Source organism: Amblyomma americanum, chromosome 3, assembly GCF_052857255.1.
Source record: "Amblyomma americanum isolate KBUSLIRL-KWMA chromosome 3, ASM5285725v1, whole genome shotgun sequence".
Classification (NCBI taxonomy): Eukaryota; Metazoa; Arthropoda; class Arachnida; order Ixodida; family Ixodidae; genus Amblyomma; species Amblyomma americanum.
This window is the reverse complement of record NC_135499.1, coordinates 226,427,579-226,441,524: the sequence shown is the minus strand read 5'-3', so window position 1 is coordinate 226,441,524 and position 13,946 is coordinate 226,427,579. Positions and strand designations below refer to the sequence as shown.

The window sequence follows — 13,946 nt, the reverse complement described above, 5'->3', positions numbered from 1 at the left end:
GAGGAAGGAAGCATTCAATGCCTCAGGTTGTACTGTGGTAAAGCCACCCTAGCCGACCAAAGGCTCGCGGCGACACATGTGTGGCCTCCTGAAGTTGCTGCGGAATTCAGTCGTACCTTAGTTTTGTTAATATATTATTGTGCCTAAAGTGTACTGGTGGTGATATTAGACCTCTTATAATGGGTGGTGACTGGGTTCCGAAGCCCCGTCCACTGCAGCTTCGATGCAAAATGTGTTGCCAACTGTACACCAGCGGGTGGCACGCCAGTGCAGGAAACACGCCGCTAGGATTGGTGCATTGGATTCCCGCTTCTAGGTTATAGATAAGCTTGTTTCCATTTTTTATATATAGAATATCAAACTATTTCGCGATCCCGTTTCGAGTTGGATCTGTCTGGGATCGACAGCGTAGGTGCACACTATCTTCTTTTCATTTCATACTCCTTTGTGACGCCTCTTTTCTTGCGCTTATAGCAACAAAGTTTTTTTTAATAAGGGAGTAATTACTCATTGCCATCCACTCAAGTGCAGCCATACGGCTACAAAGGAAAGCCACAAGCTTGCTGTCCCGGTTAGCTCAGTTGGTAGAGCGGCAAGCGGTGGTCCCGGGTTCGAACCCTGGACCAGGACGAATTTTCTTTAACTGCGAAGTTTCCAAGAAAGCTGTGTGGCTTTCCTTTATAGCCGTATGGCTGCGATTGGGTGGATGGCAATGAGTAATTACTCCCTTATTACAAATTTACGCCACCTTGGGACATTCCCCTAAAACATTTGACCAAAATTTTTTTTATTGTGTCGCCGCATTCCGAGTTGTGATACAATTAAATCCTCATTAATTTTACCCCCATTGATTTGTAAATCCGGACTACCGGCATGGTCCTGGCCAGCCCCCATGTAAGGCTTGGGCGTTAGATGCACACTGGTTAATTCAGGCGGGCCCCTGGCGGAAGGCCATGTTGAGGTATGACTGGCACAGCAAGCGATCGTCCACATAGCCATCCTTAAGCTTGAACTGCATGATTCACTGTTGGCCGTGCGTTATTCCCGTGCGCACAACAGGTCGCATGACGATGATGGCAGGCTGCTGTTTCTGAAAAATAGTCTGATCGTGTAGTTTTGGTTTCACTTTTCAACTTTGCTCCAGCCCACGATGATGACGGTTATCGGCCGCGCATTGGTCATCTAGCCGAGTGCAGCTGAGCGTCGTTTTTCGTTTTTGGTGTTGCTTGCCGCTGAGGCTGTTTGGCATGTCACTGGTCTTTTTCTTTTTAAAAGGCGTTTCCCTCACTTCTTTCTTCATAAGTAACTGCTGTTCTTCCAGCAGGCTAAAACTGTTCGCTCATCACACCCCACTTTTTTTGTGTTGGAGCCTCCTCACTTGCGATGACACCACTTGGGAGGAGGTTCCACTTCTAACGCGTTGCCTTTATTGTTTTAGAGCAGCCTTGCTTCGATATTACTGACGGTGCACACGCAGCAAAGGATGTGATTGAATTGTGGAAAAATCGTTGTTCTGGCACTTTTTTCATCCCAGAAGCAGGTGATGATTGTCCAGGTGCTTGTCTGATAAATTTTTAATGTCGCAAATAGTTTTTGGCAGTTTTTGGGGGCAATTCAGTGCTTCCACTTTTGGGTAATTGAAACTTTTTTCCAGTCCTTTGAAGTTCGAATTAACAGTTTTACTGCGCAAGATTGTGTAGTCACTTAAGCAGTGAAGCATTGCTCATCTTGTGTGATCAGAAAGAAGCACCCACTTCGTTTAGTGCGCAAATTCTTTTACACTCTTTTGTGACTAAATGCAACCGTCTGTTTTTGCTGCAGATTACACACATCGCATTGGTCGTACGGGACGAGCGGGCTTGCATGGCAAGGCTGTGTCCTTTGTGACCAAGGAAGACTCGCACCTCTTCTACGACCTCAAGCAGCTCATTCTGAGCAGTCCTGTCTCCACATGCCCACCCGAACTGGCCAACCACCCAGATGCACAGCACAAACCTGGGACAGTTGTCACCAAGAAGCGCCGAGAAGAGAAGATCTTTGCGTGAATAGCTTCTCTCATTGTTATTCCAATAAAGCAGGACTGCTGGACAGCCATGTATGGTGACGCCTCTGTACCCTTCATGCTGGCCATGTTTAGGTTCTCACGTAGCACTTGTCCTGCTTGAGCCTTTTCTGCAGCTAACAGAGTGCACCTAGGTCTTAAAGGCAGCAGATGGGCTGCTCTACACTGCTACGTATTGCAAGCTTGTTTCTTAGCAGTGCAGAATAATAAACAAGGGTTACCAATGTTCAGCTGCACTGTGAGAGGATACCATGGAGCAGTTGAGCATTTTAGAGCATATGTAAACAGACAGTGGAATATCAGCACGAGCAGAAGCAGTTATTCATTGTGACAAAAAAAGTTTCTTCCACCCGAAGGTAGTGGTGTACATTTCTGCACCTAAATATTCTACACGCACCACGAGATAATGGAATGTTTCATGCATTCCATTTCTTTCAAAAGATGTTTACATAATGGCCCCACTCGTAAAGAACACTCGGTTAGTTCAAACGAAGGTGATGTGATCGTCACTATACACAGTAGGGCAATGGCATACTCTCGGACAGAATGAAAAGCAGATGTTGGTCTCAGCAGACGCGCAGGTGCGGTAAACTCGTGTGGGAAAGCTGCACGACTGCGGATTTAACTGCTGGCATACTACATAAGCATCGAAATCTTAAGAGTTTCAGTTCTTGCGCGATGAGCGGGTATAGGGTGCGGTTTACGCATACGCATGGGAAGACTGCCAGGCGTGCAAACGCCATCACAGCCAACACATTTGAGGTCCCACATGAGGTCTTGTGACCTTGCAATGTGATGACGTCGTTTCATGCTGACGGCGACCTCGCGGTGTTAGTGTGTATGGGGGCGGGTAGCAGCGGCTGGTGCTGTAAAAATGAGTGGGGCATTTCTTTTTCAAAAGCTGTTTCTTTTTTTGTGATGAGCTGCTGCAGAACTTCTTCCATGCCTCATCTTAACCGCGCGAAGTGTCACGATATCACCCTTCACTAGAGTGCATTCACCTAGTCGCGGTCGGCACCAGTCACTAATTCTCTCGAAGTTGACATCATGCAGGCTTGCAAGTTTGTTAACAGATCTATGCATTTCAATGGCTCTTCATCTAACAGGTGCCTGCGCAGCAGGGGATTAGTGACCGTCGCGTTCACATGATGGGCCCAAGATCGTAGGGTCGAATTCTTACCATGCCCGCATTTCGTTATACAGTCGAACCTTGCTATAATGAAACGTTTTATAACGAAGTAATGACAATTCCCCTAGGAAGCTCGGTTATCAAGGGCTGTAATGATGCTGTGGCTATAATGAAGTAATAGCTGGGCCTTTTAAACTTTGTTATAACAAGGTCCAACTGCTGGCGAAACGCAAAAGGCACCAGTGTGCTGTGCGATGTCATGGCTCGTTGATGAGCTGAATGGGGTTGAAATTATACGCCGTTTCTGATGGCTCATGTGCAGCTTCGGGACGCTAAGCATGACACCACAACCAGCTGCGCTAAATCTGAAAGTGGCTTGTCAGAATTGTAGCGTGATAGGGGTCCTGCGTCGCAGAAAAGCAGGTGTTGGCGACGGCATCGTGGGCCGTGAGCCAAAAATTCCTCATTCTCATTTATGCCCTATTATTGAGTGCAAGGAGTAAAATAGGACATTTATATCATTATTACTCCATATTGATGGAGTAAACTATTTAAACTATTTGGGTTGATTCTTGTTTCCAGTGTTATATGGCGTCCAAAGTTGTGTCGCTGGCTTTTAAACAGCTTTAAAAATAGAGCTTGGATGCTGTGAAACATTTTCTGCACGCGAAAACGCTACTACTATGGCATGGCATGGCATGGCCTGGCCTGGCCTAGCATGACATAGCATGGCATGGAATGGTATGGTATGGTATAGTGGGGTTTAACGTTCCTAAACTACACATGGGCTATGGGAGACGCCGTTTTGGAGGGTTCCTGATTAATTTTGAAAACATTATGTTCCGACAAGTAGCGTTGGCGTGTTCATAACCCGGACCGCGCCTTGAAAAATGAATTTTCACCAAGGTTATAGCAATGTAATGAGGTAATTCAGCGCACCAGCACCAATGGAATAAAGTGAAGTCTGCAGTCGGCAGATAGCCTCTTTCAGCGTAGAGTGACAAGCTGATGGTAATGCCGCGAGTCTTTGTGGGAGCACAGACTTTTGTTTCTCTAAAAAGTCCGCTACGTACGACTTTCTTCAAAGACAACCATATCTCGGCGCTTTTTAAGCCCTCCAGCGTGGGCAAGTGCTTCTTGCGGAGGCCCCTGATGCTTTCGAGCTGCTTTAGGGACGCTAATTGCGGTTGAAGCGTTCATGGCAACTGGTGGGAGCTCCCAAGTCTTCGCAGAGTCATCTCATGGACCAGCGGAGCCAGTCCGGTGTGGTATCCCGGCTCGTCGCCTTCGCTTCCCCACCTTTCTGGACCTGCACCTTCTATCAGTGCTGCTTCGGGTGCGCTCTGTACCTCCGCACCATCTCGTCTTTGATCGTCGACAAAATTGTAAAGATGCCGTGACGAACATAGCGCAGTGCACTTTAACGGATTACATACGTAGTTTACTGTGTTTAAGCCTGTTATACTTAGTGGCACAGGCAGGGGCATATTGGTTTACATTCTTTTTCTGGCTGCCCCACCATACTTTTTGTCTATGTGATGTGTAAGCCTGTTATACGTAGTGGCACAGGCAGGAGCTTATTGGTTTACGTTTTTTTTTATGGCAGCTCCACCATACTTTTTGTCTATGTGATGTATACACGCAGGAGCAGTATAGAAGGTGGACGCCACGTCACCAGCTCGGCCAGCAAGGTATACCACATGTCTGGTATTCAAACCTCAAATCGCTGCCATTCCTTATTATGTGCAGTACGTAGTTTAGCTTTCAACGCTGTAACAGGCTTGGGTCCATCGCGCTTCTCCTTACACTTTTTTTGCTTTGCACAGTCGGCTCCGGCCCACACGAACGACTGATTGAGCTTGCAATTGGTCCGCGAACTCTTGGACAGCGGTTATATCGAATTTGAGTTGTCGATCTTTATTGCTTTTTTGGGGGTTATCGCGTTGTTTCTGGCGTGTAGTCACTGTGACAGAGGAACACTTTTTGGTCTCCGCGGTGACGGGAAGAGCGCTTTCCGACCATTGTGTTATGTGTAGCTTACGTTGCCTCGTTCGCTTTAACCGAGTGGTGGGGGTTCCCTGTATCTGAGCCGCAGTGCCATTTTTCTAATACATGTTGCGGCGGCAGAACCGCCATTGTTTATAATAAGCAAACGTTCGTTGTAACTGTGGCCGTTATAAGTGGGATCGACTGTATTTCTTGGACATTTTTGTAAGCAAATGGGGTTCAGCATGGTTTCGTAAGAAAATGTTTTTTTTTATTAATTGGTTTTGGGGTAAGGAAATGGCGCGGTATCTACCTCATATATCGTTGGACACCTGAACCGCGCCGTAAGGGAAGGGATGAAGGAGGGAGTGAAAAAGAAAGGAAGAAAGAGATGCCGTAGTGGTGGGCTCCGGAATAATTTTGACCACCTGCGGAAAAACGTGCACTGACATCGCACAGCACACGGCCGCCTTAGCGTTTTTCCTCCATAAAAACGCAGCCGCCGCGGTCGGGTTCGCGGCAGCATGGTTTTCCTATGTTGATTGCCAGTTGGCGAAGTGGAGAGGGGAATACCTTCCACTTTCAGAGAAGATGGGAAAGGGGGGGGGGGGGGGGGGGGGCGGGAATACGGGGGGGGGGGGGGGGGGGGGGCGAGGCAAAAAATGGTTGTTGGGGAAAGGAAATGGCGCAGTATCTTTCTCACATCTCGGCAGACAACTGAGCCGTGCCGTAAGGGAAGGGATAAACGAGGGACTGAAAGAAGAAAGGAAGATGGAGGTGCCGTAGTGGAGGGCTCCGGAATAATTTCGACCACCTGGGTATCTTAAACGTCGCATTATGATACATCGTTCTGGCGCACGAAAAACACGGACGAAGGAAGAACAGACACACAATCGCCGGACATCAACTGAAGTTTATTCACAGAAACCAGTCCTATATGTACACATGTGACCACCAGGTAACTGATATCAAAAGCACAAAATCGGGAAAACCAAAAGGCAATCAACCAGAGCCACAGGTTCCATATCGCACACGTGCCTTCATGCAAATCGCCCACAATTTCTGTGCCTAGCTGACACGATCAACACCGTTAGCCTTCAGATAATCTAGTTCCTTTCTTCTAAGCACAATAGAGGGAGTACTGACGCAGTGATCTTTATCATTGGCAATACAGAGGGCTTCAAAAATTTCCCGGCTTTTCTGAGTCCTGAACTTTCTTAACACACTTGTTTCTTCCAAAAACGCCTTGAAGGCTAACGGTGTTGATCGTGTCAGCTAGGCACAGAAATTGTGGGCGATTTGCATGAAGGCACGTGTGCGATATGGAACCTGTGGCTCTGGTTGATTGCCTTTTGGTTTTCCCGATTTTGTGCTTTTGATATCAGTTACCTGGTGGTCACATGTGTACATATAGGACTGGTTTCTGTGAATAAACTTCAGTTGATGTCCGGCGATTGTGTGTCTGTTCTTCCTTCGTCCGTGTTTTTCGTGCGCCAGAACGATGTATCATAATGCGACTGTGAACCAACTAGCCCAGCTATCTACGCTTATCTTCAACGTGCATTGACATTTCAGAGCACACTGGCGCCTTTGAACCCGGGTACTCCGGATAAGTATAGCCGAGCGCCCTAACCACTGAGCCACTGCGGCGACGGTTGCAAAATGAGAGGAAATCCCTCGCTCCAGTTTCGGGAGAGAGAAGGGAGTGAAATGAAAGAGGAAAGACGAAAAAATGAGTAGTTTTTTAAGGAAAGGAAATAGAGCAGTAACTGTCTCACTTCTCGGTGGACGCCTCAACCGCGCTGTGAGGGAAGGGAGGAAGGCGGGAGTGAGAGAAGAGAAAACTGCAGTAGAGGAGGCCTAGAGGGTGGGAGTCGACGGATGGCGGTTGGACCTTCCCCTCCCCCAGCGAATCGAAGCAGTGCCCTCCGACGAGAGGGAGGCAGACAACGAGCCACTTCCCCAATGAAATCTCAATCAAGCAGTAAGTGGACAGAAGGAATCCCCCTCTCCAATTTCAGGGGTGATGAAGAGAGGGTGGAGGTAGTGGAGAAAGGACGGCGTGGATCGCGCCACCCGCGCGCACGGTCTGGACCCGCAGTGGCAGAGGCTGCTCTGTAACGCATGCTCTGCCACATCACTCACACTGATAGACTGTTATTAGTGCGAAGCCACTCATAGCTGCATTAATTCTGGGCGAAAGCCGCGGGGTGAGTGACGCCTCCTGGCGTGTCACGTGGCAGAAAAGCGGCACTGGAGCAATAGGCCTACCCGCGCCGCGGTGGCTCAGTGGTTAGGGCGCTCGTAGGGCGCTGAGCCGGAAAGCCTAGGTTCAAACCCGGCGCCGCGTTTCGATGGAGGCGAAACGCAAAAGCTCCCGTGTGCTGTGCGACGTCAGTGCACGTTAAATATCGAAATTATTCCGGAGCCCTCCACTACGGCACCTCTTTTTTGTCTCTTCTTTCGCTCCCACCTTCCTCTCTGTGTCTGCATGCACAACTTTAAGAACAAGTGATGGCCGGAGGGAGGAAACTTGATTTGACAGTCAATAGCGTGAGAGATCCTGTGCTGAGGATGTGCTCCCGCGTCGACTGTGACCGTCGATTGCCATCTTGCCAGCACATCTTATCAACTGAGACCGGCGACCTCAAATGAAGGGAGTTACCATAAAGAACTAAACGGGATTGTACGCTGGCGTGTTAAGGTGCCGGCCGCTACACACACTGGCAGTTGCATTTCCTGTGCAACGGGGTAGCACCATGCGGAGCCTTGACAAAGCTCTATAGCCTCATGCTTGAGAGATCCTACAAATTCTTTTTCTTTAAGGAGAAAGTTCCTTATGCATAAGCATGTCAAATGATATGTCACGACGACTTATGTACAAACTTGTGTACCATTATTTGCACGCTTGAAAGACGTAGTGTATTTATGTATATTCATGTTATTTATGCTTTCCAGTTTGCATCCCTGGCGTCCGCCATAACAGGCACATTCACGCAGTAAGTTGAATTCCTGCCTTTTTGCAAAACGCCTACTTAGAAAGAGAATGTCTCTACGTTCTGAAAGCTTTGTGCGGAAAAGAAAATTATAATATGAATGACAGTACAGCTACAGCTGCCATCATGTGAAAGTGCACCGGTATTTATTTCGTGAAAGAAAAGGCGGAGTACTAAAGCTTCTACCCGCATGCCTTTATGTACAAAGACAGGAAAAGAGCATAGTCTCTTTAATTTACGCACGGCTTGCGAATTAAAAGCGGGCTTCACCATTTAGCTAGAAACTATATGGACCATGGCGGACTGGTGTAGTGATGACGCAACGCTCGGTACGGCTCACAAGAGTTGGCGCACAGCAGTGGTGAAACATGGCGGCAGTCACACAACACACTTCAGAGGCGGTGCCTTATATAGGGATCTTAGTGGTGGCGTCGCTGCGCAGCAGGTGAAGGCCATTTAATACCGAGTAGCCCTCCACTATATATACTGCGCCTCTATCTCTCTTCGTGCTTTCGCTCCCTCCATCCTTTCTTCCCTAACGGCGTGGTTGGGTTGCCCACCGTGAAGTCAGGTAGTTACTGTGTCCTTTTCTTCCTCTAAACAAATTTTCCGACCTGCAGTTCCCGGGTTTGAACCCGACCGCGGGGGCCGCGTTTCGATGGAGGCGAAGTGCAAAGGCGGCCGTGTGCTGTGCGATGTCAGTGCGCGTCAAAGATACCCAGGTGGTCGAAATTATTCCGGAGCCCTTCACTACGGCACATCTTTCTTCCTTTATTCTTTCACTCCCTCCTTTATCTCTTCCCTTACGGCGTGGTTCAGGTGTCGCCGATATGTGAGACAGATACTGCGCCATTTCCGTTCCCCAAAAGCCAATTTTCAATTTTACGTTGGCAGCGGCCGCTTTTTCCTTAAAACTTAAGTTACATGTCAGTTGTAGCTCCATGCCGCTATTCGCATCGCTCCAACTCCAGCAGTGTTACGTAGCGTGGAAAAGGTCGCGCTTTGTTACAGCGCAGCTTCCATTTTCTCCAAAGATACATGACGTGGGAGAATGGTCACGATGTTGGCTACCTGTACATTGTTTTCATACATATACAAGCGTGCGTAAATGAGTAGTATTAGTATATAGCACTTTATTCAGGCACAAAAAATTAGGTGCCTAGGGTGTCGATGGCCTGCTGCACAAGCAGGCGCTGTTCACCTTCAGCTCCAAGCCAGTCCAGCTAGTATGGGAGGGTGTTGGAGAGCAACAGGGCAGGAGAATAGAAAATGGGAGAGGTTGGCAAAAAGTAGCAGGTCAGTCGGAACATGAGTGATCGCGACGGAATTTGTATACGTAACCTGTTCCTAACCATTTTTTTCCTTTTCTATTATTAACTTGTACCTGCATGGCTTCTTAACTTGTTTATTTCTGTCGTCAGCCGTTTATATTCTTTGTTGTATATTTGTTAAGTTTTCTTTGATGAATCCCCCCCCCCCCTATGTAATGCCCGCATTGGGCCTTTAGGGTAAAATAGATAAATAAATAAAATAAAATTGTGTACACGACAGCCGGGGCATACTGATAGCATGCGGCTGCGGCAGAATACGACTCCAAGGTGAACTTTTCGTTTGTTGACTTCATCGCCGGCGATGCTATTCAGTTTGCTAGATCCTACAAAAAAAAAACCACACTAGCATTAGAACCCTTAAGTTACCTAATCAAAAACATTACATGAGAGTATTTCTCAATGGATTAAGAGTGCCTGTGAACACCATTGCATGTTCAGAAGATGTTTTTTGCGTGCTAATCTGTCAGCGTTCCTTATCTGTGTGTTTACTACCGACTTTTGCCTGGTAATGATGCAATGGAACTAAAAGACAAGGCACATCTAGTCGACATACAAGAACTTTACTGTCGGTAGCGGAGAGTTGGCAATGACATCGCGAGGCAGGCAACTTGTAGCACGGACAACGGACATGCAATGCAGAACGGCAGCCTCCCGTTTTCTCAAAGCACCATCGCTCCGGGGCTTCTTAGCAGATGGCTGCATATACACTGGATAGTTCAGAAACACGGTTCGGGGTCGCACCTCTTTTAAGCTTCCTAGTCTTGAATCCTTCTTCGAAGTCGTCAAGCAGGAAATGTTTGCTGCAAACGACCGAATACCGTGACGTGGTATTCGACACCCAGTCCTTTCTGGATATCACTTGCAGCCACTTCACTCTCAAATCGTTGTCACTAGGAATTTCATGGAATGAAACCCCTGGCACTTTCCGCTTCGCGTTTGATTTGCATCCCGGCGCACAGCAGTATGCCATAGCTCATGGCACACGCGAAACGATCCGTAGACACAACTCAAACTGATACCTACGGTCGCCGCAGCCCGCACATCCGCACGTGCCTTCTCCAGGGCAGGCAGAGAAAAATAGAGGAGGCTATGGGGTGGTGATGCAGATTATAAAGGACAGACTGCAGGCTTGGGTGGAGAACGAGGGGGTGCTAGGGGAGCCAAAAATGGGTTCCGGAAACAAATGAGGTTGGAGGGCAATCTGTTTTCATTGACAGTGTATAGAGATTGCTGAAAAGGAACACAGGCTCCTATGGCTAGCATTTCTGGATATCGGGAGCCTACGAAAACGTTATTCAAGAGGATTTGTGGGACATACTGGGCAAATTGGATGTGGAAGATGAATTAATCTTTTAAAAGACATATATAAAGCTAACAGAGGGCTTATAAAATGGGAAAAATGTATAAGGGCCTATTGAGATACAGTAAGGGCTTAGGCAAGGATGTCAGGAAGGCAGGAAATTGCCAAAGAAAATATCTATGATAATTGTAGGGGAAGCTCTTTGTTGTTTGAGGCCAGGACGGGAGTTTTGCGGACTAAGACAAATAGAGTCAGGTACCACGAGATAGACACATTGTGCGGTGCTTGTGGAGAGGAGGAGGAAACGGCTGAACACTTAAGCGAATAGAAGTAACCAAGCGAAGGTTATCTGATTGGTGGCTAAAATCAAGACAAGAGTAAAATTTCACAAGTCATGGCTAGGTGGTTTGAATCCCCGCCCGATTTAAAGGGTTCACCCTCATCCATCCATCCATCCATCCATCCATCCATCCATCCATCCATCCATCCATCCATCCATCCATCCATCCATCCATCCATCCATCCATCCATCCGTCCGTCCGTCCGTCCGTCCGTCCGTCCATCCATCCATCCATCCATCCATCCATCCATCCATCCATCCATCCATCCATCCATCCATCCATCCATCCATCCATCCATCCATCCATCCGTCCGTCCGTCCGTCCGTCCACCCACCCACCCACCCACACATCCGTCCGTCCGTCCGTCCGTCCGTTTGCTGAGCACACCGATGTAAACACTTGAAGCTCCCGTAGCTAACGCTTTTAAGTCGAACAATGACGCAGTGTTGGCGGATAATTTTTTGATGAAAGCAAATGGCGCAGTAACTGTTTCACTTCTCGGTGGACACACCAAGCGCACCAAGAGGAAGGGCGGAGGGCTCCGGCATAATTTGGACCATCTGCGAATTTTCAACGCTCTGTTGCGATGGGGGCGAAATGCTAAAGCGCCCGTGTGCTGTGCGATGTCAGTGCACGTTTAAGACCCCAGGTGGTCGAAATTATTCCGGAGCCCTCCACTATGGCATTTCTTCCTTTCTTCTTTCACTCCCTCCTTTATTCCTTCCCTTACGGCGCGGTTCGGGTGTCCACTGACATGTGAGACAGATACTGCGCCATTTCCTTCACCCAAGAACAAATTTTCATTTTTCCAATTTTTTCAACGAGCATTGACATCGCACAGCGCACGGGTGCTTTTGCGTTTCGCCTCCATCAAAATGCGGCCGCCACGGACGGGTTCGAACCCGGGTTCTCCGGCTTAGTGGCCGAGCGCCTTAACCACTGAGCCACCGTGGTCATGTGGTCGAAATTACTCCGCAGCCCTCCACTACAGCACCTCTTTCTCTCGTTCTTTCGCTTCGAGAGCCTTGAAGGCTGGCGCTTCTGCCCACTGACGTCATCAGGGTAGGGGACGCGCGGTGAGGTGCGCAGCCCTAATCGGTTGTGAGCTACAGCGAGCAGCGATTTTTAAAATTTATTTTTAAATTATAGGGTGCACGCAGAGCTTTTAAATTTCACTCGAACGCCCACAAAGGCCACCTCTACAGACCTGTTGCACTAGAATATGCATATCCAAATAATTTCAGGGTCCCTTTAGGACTGCTTACGCGTGGGAACGCGAAAACATTACAAATGCTGTCGTGCGTCCAAAGCACACAAGTGAAGATGCATACGTCGTCGGCTCGAATCCCAGTCCCAAGTTAGCCTTCAGCTTGACTAGCATATGTAAGCAACAAGAAATCACATGACACCACTCGCAACGCTAAGCCTTCAACGGCGGGAGGATCCTAACGTGTGAACTCGCAGTGCCTAGATGAGGCAACGGCGCCAGGATCAGCAAGAGCGCCTAGCCGAATCCGTCAGACGCAAGACACGGTGGTGCCACTCGGGCGTTTGAGCGTCGATTCAAACGCAATCCGCTCTGGTTTGCGTGTTCGCTTTGCGAGATACCTTCAAAGATGCTGCAAATGTCAGTGGCAGCGGCGTGCTTAACCATAACTTTGTTATATAGGAGGCTGTGGCTTAACCGTCTCGTTTATCAGTGACGTCACTTGTAGGCGGGGTTATGCTACACTCTAAACATGAGTACCACTATACGGCAGTAAAAAGGTAGTAAGCTGTCTTCTGGTACACTCTCTTTTTATAAAATGGAGTGCGCTAAAGTACAGCTTACTCCTTTTTTACTTCCTTTTGTGTAGAGTGTAGGAGATATACTGCGCAAATTTGCAGCATCTTTGAGGGCCGCCTGTTATTTTTTGTTTTCTAAAGGCGCTATCTCTAGCCTGGGAAGAGCCAGTCTGTTTGCTGCTTCAAGGTTGAAAGTTACCTGTGTAGCGCGTGCTTCGTAGCGACCTAGATGCACGAGATTCATCGTGAATTTTAGATGCCTTGCTCGCCTGTCTTGAGATTGGTGACAAAATCAAGTCACCATGGCGTTGGCTTGCACGCGGGGCGTGTAAGCGGAGCCAAAGTATGGAGCACAACAGGATATACGTGTACTATTGCGTCGAGCCATTTTCGATCCACCAAACGGATCTCTAGCCTCATGCAGAGGGAGGATCATGCTTTTCCCTTTAACACCACCTCTATGGTTACCTCGCCAAAATGTGAAGTGCTTGCTGCGTATAAGTCCAGCCGGGGAGAATACGGTTGCATACGTTTTTCGTGGGACCAGCTGCTCCATTAAGAATGAGCCAAACAGGGTAGGTGATTCTAGAATTAACTTTAATTGCAGTTTTCCTGCATTTTTTAGGCGACAGAATCAAGCTATAATCATGGACAGTGCTGGAAGCACGTAGAAGTCACCTCCAGACCACAATTATAGCCTTCTATTTTTGGACGAAATTAATGTGTTCTACAGCTTTCTGTTGCTAAAACGTAGATTCATTTTATGTCTTCATCGACGAACCAGTTGCTGTGAGACTTAAATTTTCCCGACCCCTTGTTCCCGATCCCGTTTTCTTTCGGTCGCCGCTTAATTAATGCGAAAGCATTAGATGTCTGACTGACACGAAAACCCGGCCTCGCCCTAAAGTGGCGAAGTTACAAAGCTCGCGATTGGCCGAAACGGTGTGACGTCATCAAAGGCAGGAAAATAAGAAATTTTAACCAGTAACAGTCAGTATAGACTACTTACAATTGCA

General features: G+C 48.0%; 1 protein-coding gene across 1 annotated transcript in view; it reads left to right on the top strand.

The window, feature by feature from the left end:
* Nucleotides 1–2,098, top strand: part of LOC144126267 (putative ATP-dependent RNA helicase DDX23) — a 30,267-nt gene extending 28,169 nt beyond the window's left edge. The window contains exon 18 of the mRNA XM_077660346.1: nucleotides 1,822–2,098. Within this exon, the coding sequence (XP_077516472.1) occupies nucleotides 1,822–2,045 (224 nt within the window). The 3' untranslated portion in view covers nucleotides 2,046–2,098. The remainder of the gene's footprint in view (nucleotides 1–1,821) is intronic.
* The last annotated feature ends 11,848 nt before the right edge of the window (nucleotides 2,099–13,946 follow it).